Source organism: Sander lucioperca, chromosome 11, assembly GCF_008315115.2.
Source record: "Sander lucioperca isolate FBNREF2018 chromosome 11, SLUC_FBN_1.2, whole genome shotgun sequence".
In the NCBI taxonomy this organism is placed as follows: domain Eukaryota; kingdom Metazoa; phylum Chordata; class Actinopteri; order Perciformes; family Percidae; genus Sander; species Sander lucioperca.
The window spans coordinates 3,064,602-3,079,164 of record NC_050183.1 but is presented as its reverse complement, the minus strand read 5'-3'; the positions used below and the strand labels follow the sequence as shown (position 1 = coordinate 3,079,164).

The 14,563-nt window shown below is 40.8% G+C and overlaps 1 protein-coding gene across 1 annotated transcript; it reads right to left on the bottom strand.

Moving 5' to 3' along the window:
* Window positions 1-703: 703 nt before the first annotated feature.
* nmur1a (neuromedin U receptor 1a) lies at window positions 704-13,443 on the bottom strand. Its single transcript, XM_031307499.1, has 3 exons — window positions 13,304-13,443; window positions 4,186-5,130; window positions 704-1,263 (listed from the first exon to the last, which is right to left on the bottom strand). Exons 2-3 carry the CDS (start codon window positions 5,102-5,104, stop codon window positions 878-880), a joined length of 1,305 nt encoding a protein of 434 aa, XP_031163359.1. The 5' UTR covers window positions 5,105-5,130; window positions 13,304-13,443; the 3' UTR covers window positions 704-877.
* Between the last annotated feature and the right edge of the window lie 1,120 nt (window positions 13,444-14,563).

Here is a 14,563-nt window from a genome sequence, read left to right as displayed (position 1 = left end):
GATGTTGCAAATTTAAGATGACATTCTAGTGTACATTCCCAAGCCTGCCCAGGTGTGTTTGAAAACGTTCAGTATTTGACTTATGAAGTTTTCATAAGCAGCATTGTAACACTTAAAGGCCCTGACACACCAACCCGATAATCGGCCGTTGGACAGTCTGGCGAGGTCAGTGACTCGAGTCTGTTCGGTGTGTTCCGTGCTGTCGTCCGTCGGAGGGGCCGTCGGCCTTCATTTAGGCCGACCTGACTTGCTGGGTCGGAGGGCAGGCAGTCGGACTCAATGACCAATCTAACTGGTGTAGTGCTAAGCCGGAAACGAGGAGCGGGATGAGTGACGGACGCCTCTCAAAATCTGACGAAAATCTTTTAAACTGACCTTTGTTGATCTGAAATGAAGAACTGTATGGCCTATTTCTCGCTTAAAATGTTTTCAGAAACACGTTTCGATACAAGATCGTATTTCGAACAAGCCGCCATTATGGAGAAGTAAGACCCACGTGATGCGTTCGTCATTTCCAGTTTAAATTTTTTGGGTGACAATACAGCTGCTGTTATGGAGACGTATTACGTCTCGCGCACGCGCAGAACGTACGCTCAAGTCGGCGTCGCTTCGGTGTGTTCCAAGGCACTTTTTGGACCTCGGGGAGCCGACTGATCAGTCCAACTGCCTTTTCTGCCGACGGTCGGCCGTCGGGTTGGTGTGTCAGAGTGTCTTCAGCTTTTTCTGCACTTCTTCCACTATTTTAGGTATTTAGCTGATGCACCTGTTTAATGTGGATGTTGATGACAGTTGATGGATGCATGGGCATGGTGTTTCGAACCACCATGCCATACTACCAACAATACAGTATGTCCCCCTTCACATACCCTTTAAGTTTTTAACACGAAAAACAGGTTTCATTTTTCATCCTCACATCTCCTTCTTCTGCCTCGGCTTCAACAACAGCGGCTCCGTTGCTAAGCGGCACATCACTCAGGGTGCTGCGGAGCGTCACCCGGGTGACACTGAGCGAGTGTTTTCTGGGAGTGATGTGATGTGGCCGATGGCACATGACCTCCTTGAACATTTCTCTAAAGCGTGTTGACATGAGGTTGTACAGGATTGGGTTGACTGCTGAGCTAAGGTAGAAAAACACTCCGGAGATGATGTGCACGTACTGGAAGATTTCCAGCTGGTAGTCAGTCCAGTCAATGATAAAACTCCACATGAGACGGTCAGTGTGAAACGGGGCCCAGCAGATCCCAAACACCACCACTAAAACGACTGGAAAAACAGCAAGCGAGAGGAAGAGACAATGGGGAACATGGGTAGAGGAGATTTTAAAAGCAGTACACTGATTGATGTTGCCAACGTGCTCTCTCTGCTCTCAATGACATTGTTCCTCTTTAGGCTGTCTTGCAATGATGCAAAAAAATATCTGTCCTGGGCGCACAGCCTTTGATTTACATAAGTGTTCCCAATACTTATCCCTCCTACTGGTTTTGTGGTGGCCCTCATAAAAGAGCTTAACTGCTGGATTAAACACCGGACATGACTTGAATGCATCATCAGAAACTGAAAGCAAAATAAAAACGATGCTTAAAGATTATAGGAGGAGTGAGTGCTCGCTCAGTGCTCGCTGAAGGTTGTGTTTATTTAAAACACTCCCTGCAAGCTCCTTCAAACTTTTACATTAGAGATTTAGGTTTAAATTGTCTGTACTAAATTCACTGCTAAATCTTAATTGGTGCAGCTTGTTAGGGCTGAATGCCCACTTCAGCAATTGTCTCTAACAAGCAAATATTGATGCAGTTCCATTTCCAAGGAAGTTAGTTTGTCAAAGTTTGATTTTCATTTAAACAAGGCTTGTTACATCCATGAATAATTTATTTGTAAAATGGCAGTAAACAAAAAGGAAATATCCTTACTACTTGACCTTTTTTCGAGTATTGGACAAACTTGCAAACGTGAGAATTGGTTGAAATAGCATACATTTTCCACAAATCCATGCAAGGGGTTAGACTATTTCAAGGCTATACTACACATATATGAATCATCTGTAGATATCCCCTTCTCACAGATATAAACATGATCCTATACCTAACTGGACAAATGCACTAGGCATTGGGTTGTCACTGGTCTTGTCTTCCAGTTTTAAAACAGGAAAATCTATCAAACTACTCACTGAAATCAGTTATTGACATTTGAGGTAAAAAACTGGCCTTGCTGTTACTGAAACATGCTTTATTCTATAACATATGACTATCTCCAGTAAGCATCCAATGTAGTACAGTATACGGCATGACTTTGACTATTAATATAGGGAGTTGTGGGAGGTTTTAAAAAGATTATGTGGTATTGTAGTGTTTACAAATTATTTATATGATACTTTACAGTATTTTACAGTACACTTTCACAGACTTAATTTCCTGTATTTACCTTTATTTGTCCAGAAAGATTGTTTAGTTGAACAGCCAAATTCATGCACTTATACACGTTTCATCCCAGGAGCCGACAGAAATTCCCTACAGCTCATCAGCAGCTGTTTATGGTGTCATCATCAAAAGAAGTTACAGACTGTTGGTATTTGAACTGCATTCCTTCTCTGTGCTTCTCTGACCTTTCAGCTTCCAACCTTTGTAGCCATATTGATGACAATCTTCGTGGATTACTCTGACATTTTTAACGATAGAAAACAGGATTCTAAATGTTACGTACTTTATGTACTGTTATGTACTTTCTTGACTAAACATTGCCCGAAATAAGGATGTGATAACCCCAGAGGTGTATTGATGTCTCTGAGAAGAATTCTAGACACAACCTTAAGTAGACGACTGAAATTTTTATCTCAACATCTGCACCTGTGCATCCAGGCATTTAAATTTCATAGCATTATATACAGTAGATCAGAAGGTGATAAATACCTCAATGTTATGCACCATGAAAGACATTCACCTCTACATTTCACTGCTTTCACCTTCACCTCTAAGTGATACAAAAGCACATGTGGGCTACGTCATTAGGCTTATATGAGAGTCTGTGTCAAACCCTGTTATACAGTAGTATGCAGTGTCCACAGAAAATATCTACAAAATGTTCAAGTCTAAAATCTTCATTTGTTTATTCCCAATGATACAAATGGATTCAGCAGCTGCATCTTATTAAAGTGTTATTTCAGGAGTAACACTGTAATTACATAGGGCTGCCGCGATTAGTTTGCATAATCGATGACGTCAACACTGAAATTGCGTCGACATCAATATTTTAAATCGGCGCATGTTTTTTTTTTAACACTTCAATTAATTATAACAAATGTTTTTCTATAGTATCACTACGTAATTTCTGCGTCATGACGTCAGTCGTGTTTGGCTCCAGTCATTGGCTCAGAGCCAAAGAGAGCTGGAGTGTCTCCCGTCAACGCTACAGTTTTAGAAAATTGCAGCTGTCCAACTCGGTTCAGAATATTTCTGCCGTTATCTTAAGAGACAGCTTGGATTTTTTGAAGTGGGGTTGTATGAGGTAGGCTACTTATCCAAAGTCAGTGTATTATCTACAGTAGATGGCAGTCGGCATGCCCCCAGTTTGGAGAAGCAGACAGGAGGACTGGCACAGAAGCTAAGCAATGTACTATGTGGACGGGGGGTGCAGAAAAAGCATATTTTAGCCACCTAAAAAAAGGCCCATTTAAAAAAAACATTAATTGTTGTTTTTGTTTTGTTAAAGTGTATGCTATATTTTGAATATTTTAATCATTTAATCATCATTTAATCAAATCATTTAACTTGCCGTTAGACAGTGGGAGGAACTGAAGCCATTCTATTCTCTTGTTAACGGCACCAGACTCCATTGCCAAAAACGTTTACATTTCCTATTTAATATGGCCTAATATAAAATGAAACAGAGATTTGTATGTAGGGAGCCAACAGAAAGTCAGCTGGCTTAGCCAGAAGTAGTTTTAAACATACATCCATGATAAGAAGTGGCACATCTTTCACAAGGAGCACTATGGGATTCCAGCTGGCAGGGATTTGTTTCAAGATAGTGCCCCTTATATCACAAAGAAAGTTGCTCATCTAATCTTTAAAAACTCTTAAATATTGGTTTTGGCCTAAAAATACAACTATCGATTGGGCTCTTTGTCCCATGAACAGGTTTGCTTACAGGTGAGCTCTGGGTAAGATTAAAGAAGACTTGTTTGATACTCACACAACATTTTAGTGACCTGCCGGCGACGTGCCTTCTGCTGCTGTGATCGGACACTACAGAAGCTGTCCTGTCCAAAGCCCGTCTTTGCCTCCAGTGTCTGACGCATCTTCTCTCGCTTCAGCTGCAACCCAATAAGCATGTAGAGAGCGCTGATGGTGAGCATGGGCAGCATGAAAAATAGCAAGGTGGTCATCTGGATGGTCAGGTTGTACATCCAGCGTGGTTTTACCAGCGTACATATCGCTGAGTCAGGGATCTCCACGGTTATGTTACCAGCAGGGCTAGTAGAGCGACTGTGCAGGACGGCAATCCCATGCAGACTTGTGTTCGGCAAAGCACACAACACCGACACACCCCACACTGTAAGTATGACCCGCTTGGCATGGGTGCGTGTTACAACATACTTTGCGCGTAGCGGGTGAACCACAGCAATGTAACGCTCCACGCTCAGCGCTGTCACGTTGAGGATAGAGGCCAAGCAAACAGTCTCGAATATAAACGTTTTGAAGTAGCAGCCGCCCTTCCCCAGGAGGAAGGGGTAGTTCTGCCACAGCTCATACAGCTCTAATGGCATGCCGAGCAGCAGCACCAGCAGGTCTGACACCGCCAGGCTGAACAAGTAGTAGTTTGTTGGCGTCCACATCACTTTGTTGCGTGCAATGACAGTGCATGTCAGCACATTCCCCACCACACCTACCAAGAAGATGACCAGGTAGATGTGGCAGATGGGAAGGAACACAGATGATCGACGAGGCCCCAGATATTTCTCCAGGTACTCTTCCTCTGTCAGACATGCATCATCCAGATCAATGTGGCTTCTGTTCATGCCAGAGGTCAAATTGACACACTTTTCCCCAGGAGGACAAAGCCAGCCATCTTTTTCAGCCATTAGATCAAAAGAGCAGTTGTAAGCTGACATCCTGGCAAAGTAATCAAACTCGTTATCTGAGAAAAAAAAAGACGAAACAGACATCAGTATGCCTTAGTTTTGAACACACATGAGAATAAAGTTAAAAGTAATGCCATTTATACAAAATAGATTTCTAGTAATAGTTGAACAGGAATCAAAGTTGTGTTGATTACTGCAAATGCAAATTGAAAATGTGTCAGCACAAATGAGGAAGGAGTTGCTTCACATCTTGACATTTATCTCTCTTCACTTCGTTTCCTGACCATTTTCCCAAACTCTGAATTAGATTAGCCCTGTAATAGTCTGGCGACTTGTCAAGGGTGTATGCCGCCCCTCCCCTAATGTCAGCTGGAATTGGCTCAAGTCCCTCTCAACCCTGAATAGGATAAGCGGTTACAGACAATAGATGGATGGATGAATTAGATTAGCTATGACTGCTGTTTCTGCCAATACATTTTGAATTTACTTCTGACAGTGAACAGAAGACTGAGTGATTGAATAAGCTTGTCATCTGCTTCCTGCCCTTGAAGAATAACTCAAAGTCTTCACAAGCTTTGCCTCGGTTCTTCCGTGAACACAAATATGCAGACTATTCTTGAAACTAATAGCAAAGTAACCATCAGAGGAATAATTTTGTTGATGCCAGCCAGTTCTCTGTAAAATACAGTAAGTATTTTTGTATTATCAATGTATGAAATCACTACATTTATGGCGCTTACCCACTGCTAGTACCAGCTCTACTCGGCTCGGCTCGACTCGGCTGTGCCCTGTCCTCCTTTTTCCATTGCAGATTTAGTACTGCCTCATGCGTGAGGCGAGCGTGGCTGCCGTGACCTAACGCAACACACACACAGAACGTCAAAGGTGTGTTGTTTTTGATTCTCGGCATTTGGTTGTTGCCCAGTGTTGGGTGTAAAGTAGAAAAAGTAGTTACGTTACGCGTTACAGTAGCGTAACTACTTTTTCTGGTAAAAAGTAGTGTAACGCGCTACTACTGAAAATTTGGTAACGAAACATAGTTCCTTTTTCAATTCGGCGCAACGTTACTTTTCCCAGGGACAGATTTGACAGTGACACTGCCTTCTCAGCTGCACGCTCACAAGCTCCACACGGGACGTGACCAAAGGGGTAAGCTTCGCTTCAGAGCTTGAACCTTCTATGGCGCCATTTTGATGCTACAGAGCAATCACCCGAGGTTAGCATTCCATTGAATGCCATTCATTTTGACGCCACTTTGACAGCGAATAACTTTACATCTGAAGCGTTTAAAGACTTTATTTGTCCATTGTTTATTTCTAAAGAAACACAACAATGTATAAAAGGCTCCATTACCTTGTACCTCACGTTGTGGCTCCATAGTAGACGTTTTTGTAAAAATAGGCTAACGATTGTGTCCTAACCACGCGACTTACTGTCGCATAGTAGAAGAATTACCGTATAGTACAGGAGAAGCTCGCAGGCAGTTTCGACTTATATTAGCTGTTTAAGTTTAATTACTAATGTTAACTAGCATTTTAGTTAGCAATAATTAGCCTGTGTCCATGTTATCTCCTTACATATACCTACGCTCTCCGTCTCTGCAAGATTGGGAATGATTTAGATTTCTCTTGGCACAGCTACCAGAAGACTTACAACTTTCAGACAGGTTGCTCACGTCACATTTACGTCGTTTCTCTCAGTTGGAGGCTGCGCAGTAACGCTCAGAGCTCACTGGAAAAGTGCTTCTAATATCCTTCACTGGTCTCCGTCCAGAGCAACAGGATCTGTTAGTCCATTCTTATATACTGTCTATGGACGTGACAGAGGCTGGTAGCAGAGTAATCATGGCAAGCGAAAAGCAGCCAAAGCTAACTTTTGAGAGCGTTTTAAGCTTCGTAGCTTTTTGCTGGACGGCGCTCTGAGCCAGACAGACACAAAGCTGACAACCTCACAGATGGATGCGGTGGTGATGGCCTCATACATACACGCAGCAGACCGCTGTGGACCTGTGTCAGTTGCACAGACACGCAAGGATTTCCAGAAAAGAGGCTGCATGTGTCTACGACAATGCACGGACCATCGTGGCTGCGAGACCGGTACAAGTCGATACAGACATTACATAGTATACACTAACACCGTGTAACGCCGATGACCTGCTGATGTGCATTCAACCTGAGCTGGACTCGTTCATAATGAATCAGCCGTCACTCTGTGAGTAGAGAATCCAGTCTGCAGTGTACTTCAGACACTTCACTGATAAAACAGAGATTGGCTTTATGGTCAAAGATAGTTTTTGTATAATTTACTTTTAAAAGTAACATAAAAGTAACGAGTAAAGTAAAAAGTTATTTCCATAGGGGGTAACTAAGTAAAGTAACGGATTACTTTTTTAAGAAGTAACAAGTAATGAGCAAACCTTTTAAAAGTAACTTCCCCAACACTGCTGTTGCCACAGCCAGAAGACAAATTTTGTTTCAAGAGAAGCTGGAGGCAGCAAAAAAAACACCGCTGGCTAAACTATTTAAAAATGGCGGGTTTGTTCAGGACACCTCCGTCTGTCGCTAGCAGTGATGACGCAGTGATTAGTGACGATTCTCTCCGACAAATCAGTAGTCTGCAGGTTTTCACATCACCTTCTAGCGGGTGAGTTTGTGGAGCATTTAGCTGCTAAAGTAGTGCCAAATATTTTTTGCTGGGAGTTGGTGGAGACCAAAGCATAGCTTAAAGGAGAATAAATATTAGACTTACATTTAAGAAAGATCAGTTATCACTAGGGCTGTCAAACGATTAATTTTTTTTAATCGCGATTAATCACTGAATTTCTATAGTTAATCGCGATTAATCCCTTATTTTATCACATGATTAAAATTCTATTATTTTGCTGTTTTTAAGTACATATTAACAATGGAAAGCAATTCTTACCAGTGTATCTTAATTGGGAATCAAATGAATGCAAAGAAAGTTACTTTATGAACTTTACTTTAAGATTTGTATTTGTTATTATTTATTTACTGTAAACAAAAGAAAAATGTGTGAATCTGTCATTATTGCACAATTCCTCCAAGTACCTAACTAATGAACTAAAAATCCCTATCCATACCAGAGTCAATATAGTGTTTAGTAACTCCTAAATAATGTTGATTACTCACTGACGTCCAGTGATCACCGGTTAATGAGACAGCATTTGCAGCACCTTGCAGCTGTTCCAGTTGGGCTGCTTTCTCCGTGTGGTACAGGCTCTGTATGCGTGAAAACTACTGTCCCCCTCGACGACAATGAGACGGGTCAGAACATGCCAACTGTAGTACGTCTTTAAGACCCAAGTCCTCTACGATGCTGACAGGTCTGCAGTTAGTTGCCACCCGTTTCGCAAGAGCTGTAGTAATTTTTTTGGATTTGGTTTCATCCACAGGTCTGCAAGTAGCTCTCCAAAATACTGCTTTGCCTGAGTGGGTAGCATGCTAGTGGGTAGCATCAACCTGAGTCACGTTAATTAGCTCGTAGGTGGTAGCTCAAGCTTGACGTGCTAAGGGTGATATTTCAATTTGGCTGTACACAATGTGCATATATGGCTTTCGATTTGTCTACTGAGCCGTCCGGGAGTTTTGGAAAATAAAAAGCACCATTCAGAACTGTGTTGCTGCTGACTTTCTCCATCATGCCTGCAGCATGCAGCAGGAGGAAGTATCGCAGCTTGATGATAAGTAACGGTGCAGCAAAGGGTCAAAATAGTAGCCTGTTAGGCACGACGCGAAGCTGAGTGAAGTGTAAAATAAATGAATAAATGCCAGCATGCGATAAAAAAAAATTAACACGTTATGCTCGGCCCTTAATAGCATCGCGATTAACGTTAATGCTGACAGCATTATTATCACATATCATCATAGATCACAAATACATAGTTCTATTTTTTATTTTTTTTTCATTTTCTGTTTAGTTTTCTATATTGTTGGAAAAACAAATTATCGTGGGTGAATACACATTTGGTAAATATTTACAGTGCCTGTTTTTATGGTAATGAAGGAACATGTCAGAGGACTGGGCTATTGTATATCAGGCTTCATGTACACATGATCAGTTTATTGTTAGTTTTGGTCTTTGCATGGGATTTATTGACAATGAAAAAATATGGAATATCACTATTCTGAGTTTGTTTTCCAATTGGGAAGGGGGGTTTATGTGCTAGACTATTTATTTGCCAGGACTGGTTGCCAGGTAACCAGCGATTCCAGGAAAGTACCATTCCCAGCCAAGATATACTGATTAAACACCAGTTAAGGTGTTATTTGGTGAGCTTTAGAGGTGTTAGTAGGTGGATTTTGTTACCTCGAGACAGAACCAAGCTAGCTTTCTTTAACCTTAAGGCGACTGCTTGTGCATTTCAGTGGCAGGGACAAAAGAGCAGATTCTCATAGATAGCAGTATGTCCTTGAGATGTACTGTACCTGCTGTTCAAAGGAACACATATCAGAGAGCAGTGACTCATCCTATTAAATCTTTGGAGGCTTTTGAAGTTCCGGTTGAAGGAAGTCATTTGGTAATAATTATATCCCAGGGTAAAGGGCTTTATAGGAACTTGGACAAGATGAAAGTTAAACACATCTGTTATGTTGATGATCCCATCAATAAATGACTAATATCAAAGCATTTTTGATATATTATTGTATAAATTATTATTTCATAGAACATGAAATACATTTGATTATGCTTACAGAGAAACTTCTTTGGCTTCTGTTAGACTTGAGCTGACGTAGGAGGAAAAGGAATGGAAATGTAATGTGGAATTATAGCTGAATGTAAAATCAAGTGTCAAGTGAGAGCTGGATAATGATAAAGACCGAAAAGTAACTTTCCTGCCAGTTTAATGACTGACTGTTGATGTTAAGCAGGAAAACACTAAATGTATTTCTCCATACATTTACATATATATCAGTCAGAGGTCTTTTCTTTCTCCAACAAAGAGTTACTGTTTTATGTATAGGATGCATTTTGTGTCTAGTGTCTCCTCCTGAGATCCTCTGTGGAGAAAATAACAATAAGGCCTTTATTTCAAACACCATGCATGCAGTATAGTTGAGTCCTAATGTACTGTGGAAAGCACATCCTTCTAGTGATGTAAAATACATGGGGATGTGACCAACAGAATACATTTTCTGTCTTTTCAAAATGCGGGGGAATTGCAGTAAACATGTTTTATGGCAGTAAGGGAGGTACGTGATCAAATTTATAAAGATGTAATGTTTGTGTTCTTGAGTTTTTATTTATTTATGAGGGTCTTAACTATGTTATATTAAGATTTTAGATGTGTATGTTATTTTAAGCCTTTCAAAATACACTTTTACATACACATAACATACACATGTCCTTTTTGTGGGACAGAGGGAAATTATTTAGGAAGAGTCAGATATAGATTATTTGTCTAACCCTAACACACACACACACACACACACACACACACACACACACACACACAGAAAGTGAGTTTGATACACTATCTGCAGTAAAGCATGTTGTCAGTGTACAGTGGCAACACATCTACTGCATTACAACGAATTGCATACCATAAACCATTTCCCTGTGGCTTTAAAGTACAGCCACTACTGTGTCATAAATTCCTTCTTTTATCAAGATGGTTTCTTTTTTTATTACGGTATATTAGCATCTTCTACAAATTAAAAGCTCAGGGTCAAGCTTGGGGTGTAGGATGCAAGAGCATATTAACATTATGTCCAGTGCATATTGCTTATGTATGTGTGTGCTTATTATGTATACATTTCTTATGTATGCATATTGCATACATAAGAAAAATATAGCATGCTTATTAAAAAATAGATCTATTACTGTAATAATTATTTCAGTCCTGCAGGATACAGGCTCTACAATGGATTTGATATATTTATGGATGACACATCATATCTTCCTCATGAGCATTCTTCAAGTCGTGCATCTCTAATATTCTAGTTCAAAAGTCTCAGCAACATTGCTTTTGATTCATTGCAATATTCTCATGCTAAACACATTTTTCATGTCTTTTGATGCTTGTAAAGTTACGTTAATTGCCATGCCTGAGAGTCGTGACTTGTTTTTGCACAAAATGAGTGAAACGAAGTCACAGCACACGTTGCTCCAAAACTAACTAAAGAAATTGGCTGTCTGTTAAGGATTTCAAACTGTTTTATTTGATCACCTGGCTAACAGGTGATCAAATAAGAGAAATGGAAATTCCCCAGTTTATGTGGTAGTTTATACTTTATTGATCTCCAGTGGGAAATGTATCTGCTTTTGAATGTCATGATTTAAAGCCAGTGGGTAGCTACAAAGCTCACTTGTACAGTAAAGCCTCTGTGTATCAAATAACTACATGCAATGTTGAATACATCCTGCAGTGGATGTAGTAAAATGCAGGACTTTTAGAGTGGCTCTGTCTTTACAAGTCCTGCCTAGAGTATATAATTCATTACAAACAGTGCAGTACGCCAATCCAGTGACTAGAAGCAGCTTTGGCACTGGGGTAACTACAAAACTTAGAGGCATGCGTGATAGCAGCTTTCACTCTGACACATAATTCATGTCTACAACTGGTAACCTGGCAAGTCAGGTACAGTTCTCGTGCCAGAAGTGCAGACATTGTTATGTTTTTCTCTTTCTTCATAATAATGCCATGAATAATCCACGTTGCAAATCCAAATCATGTGCCTTAGCGAAAAGTGAAAGTTACAGTAAATAACAACCATCTTTTACACTGAAGTCAACGTGACACTGCTTCTATAGTCAAAAATGTATTCCTGGGGCCGCCTGGTAGCTCACCTGGTTGAACATGTGCCCAATATACGAAGGCTCAGTTCTTAACACAGTGGCCTGGGTTTGACTCCCACCTACGGCCCGTTGCTGCATGTCATCCCCTCTCTATCCCCCTGCTCTACTGCCAAATCTTCAGCTATACTAAATAAAGGCAAAAAAGCCAAACTATTATCCAAAGAAATTATTGTGTAAATGTGTTTAAGTGCATGAATGCTTGCTTCTGCTTACTTTTACTCGCTTACGTTTCTACGTAGTCAAGTGTAGTCTGTGGGAATTGTGCAAAACCTGAATGTGGAGTTTCTCAGAAGCACCTCTCACAAGTAATTTTAAGAAATCACTTTAATAACCGCAGACATTGTGATCCATCACCTGATGCACTGATGAGACAGACCATCTCTGTCTATCATTAGCATGCTGTACCTTTCGTGACTTCATTTGATATTTATGCTCCTCTTAAAATTATGACTCCAAGATGATGTGCTTCTCTGGTCACTGTCATTTTCTTTTTATTTGTACAGTTATACTCAATTATTCAGATTTGGTATTGCTTCAAAGTTAAAAGCTGAAGGAGGAAAGAGAGTCAAGGAGAGATATATACTGTACATACTACATACTATCTTATTTACATTGTATTCATTTTGGCGGAATGAGCCACCAGGACACTGAGTAAGTTTGTATTTAGAAAGGCATAATTAAAAATAATTTTGGTTTTCAACAGAACAGCATTTGTTCTTATTCTTGCATAGATTCTGTACTCTAATAATGACATTTCAGGGGTTTTACTTCAATGAAATTAAAGTAATTTCACCCCACAATCCTGTTATGCTCAACTTGGCAGTAGCTAAAGATACCACTTTGGTAAATCAAGATGAAAGAGTAGACAAATTATATTGTGGCCCCAGTTGTAGCCTCAGTGTAGCCTAAGCAAATATTTTGTTGGTTTCACGCAATATTAGAGTAACAGACATTTCCAATAATGTACTCTGTCCCTGATATAAAACATCAATTAATCAAGTTATTTAGTTATAACGGAATGTTATAATACAATGCTAATATACTATCAATATTCACACACAGTATATTTTCACTGTTTAGTGAGCCACTGAATGTTCATTCTATTATTGGCTTATAATAATAAAAGAATATAAAGTCTTGTTTTATGTGATGATATTTAATTTTAAAATGTTATTGACATTGTAAAAACCAACCCTAGCATTGGAAGTTAAAATGAAAAAAGGTGAATTACAAAATAATTTGGTTGATACAATGGTACAATATGTTACCCACCAAGATATATGTTCTCTATATTTTTGAGGCACTGAATCATAAAGTGATTTTTATAATCGATAATGGCTATACAATACAATAACTTATCTCATGATAAGTCACTGTGATAAATACCTTTCCAAAGAGCGTAAATCTGCTTACCTCAAACGTGTTCCCTCGTTGTTATTCCCTGGTTTAAACGCAGATCAGTGTCTTGAGTGGAGTGTGAACAATGTGCTGCTCTCTCATTCCACTCTCCTCCTGGTCTGTCGCTGTCTCCTCAAGCCTCACTCACGATCACACACATATATGAGGGGCCGTCAGGGACATTATTCAGAATTACCTCTCACAAACACATGTGAAATGCTCGAACATACACTACTGAAACACTCTCACATAAACAACTGGAAGATTATTTGCTCGCACACACTACTGAAAAGCTCTCACACATACAAGTGAAATGCACTTATATACACCACTGAAAAGCTCTCACACATACAAGTGAAACGCTCTTATATACACTACTGAAAAGCTCACACATACAAGTGAAACGCTCTTACATACACAACAGTGAAATACAGTCACTCTTTGCATCGTCTAGCTGTATTTTAACCGGACCTGTCTGGCCGCAGTTTCTCCGTTGTTTGTAAAACTCTCCTCCGCTCCGTTAACCAACGTCTAGCTATTTGTTGTGCTAACGGCTAGTTAGCCTGTCTGCTAGCGGGGAGGTGACGCGGACCCCTTAGGATGTTTGCCTCCTTGGAATTCTTTTCTATATTTTGGCAGTAGTAACGGAGTATCCACAGCTTGTGTGTGGGGAGTGAAGAGGGATCGGTTTTTGGAGAGGGCCTCCGTCAACGTTGCTACTAGCTAAACTAGCAAGCTACACGATGCCCCCCCTCAGCTGTACACCTGGCTGCGACTCGTACCTCCTGTTCAGCCAGAAGATAGTGGATCTTGAAGCCAGAATAGCGACTCTCCACCAGATCAAGGTGAATGAACAGTTCCTTGACACCATTATCATTGGAAGTTCCCCTCACACACACACTAATGTCGGATGTCTTGATTCCACTCTGCCCTGCACTACTCTCACCCCACCACGCACTAATACAACCTCTGTCCCTGTCGTCTCTCCTCGGCTTCTGCCGAGAACCAAGTCAACTCTGCTGACCAGCTCCACTCCACACCAGCCTGAGCCATGGCGTATAAGCAAGCACCACAGCAGGCGGTCAGGACAACGCTCAGGCCCAGCCCAACCTATACGACTAGAAAATCGCTACACCATACGACTAGAAAATTGCTACACCATTCTGATGAACGATGAGGAGTTCCCTCTGCGCTGCGGAAACCCTTCTCTGCCTCGTCCCCACGCCGCTCATCCTGGCCCATCCACACAGTCGGCGCGCCCCCCTTCAGACCCAA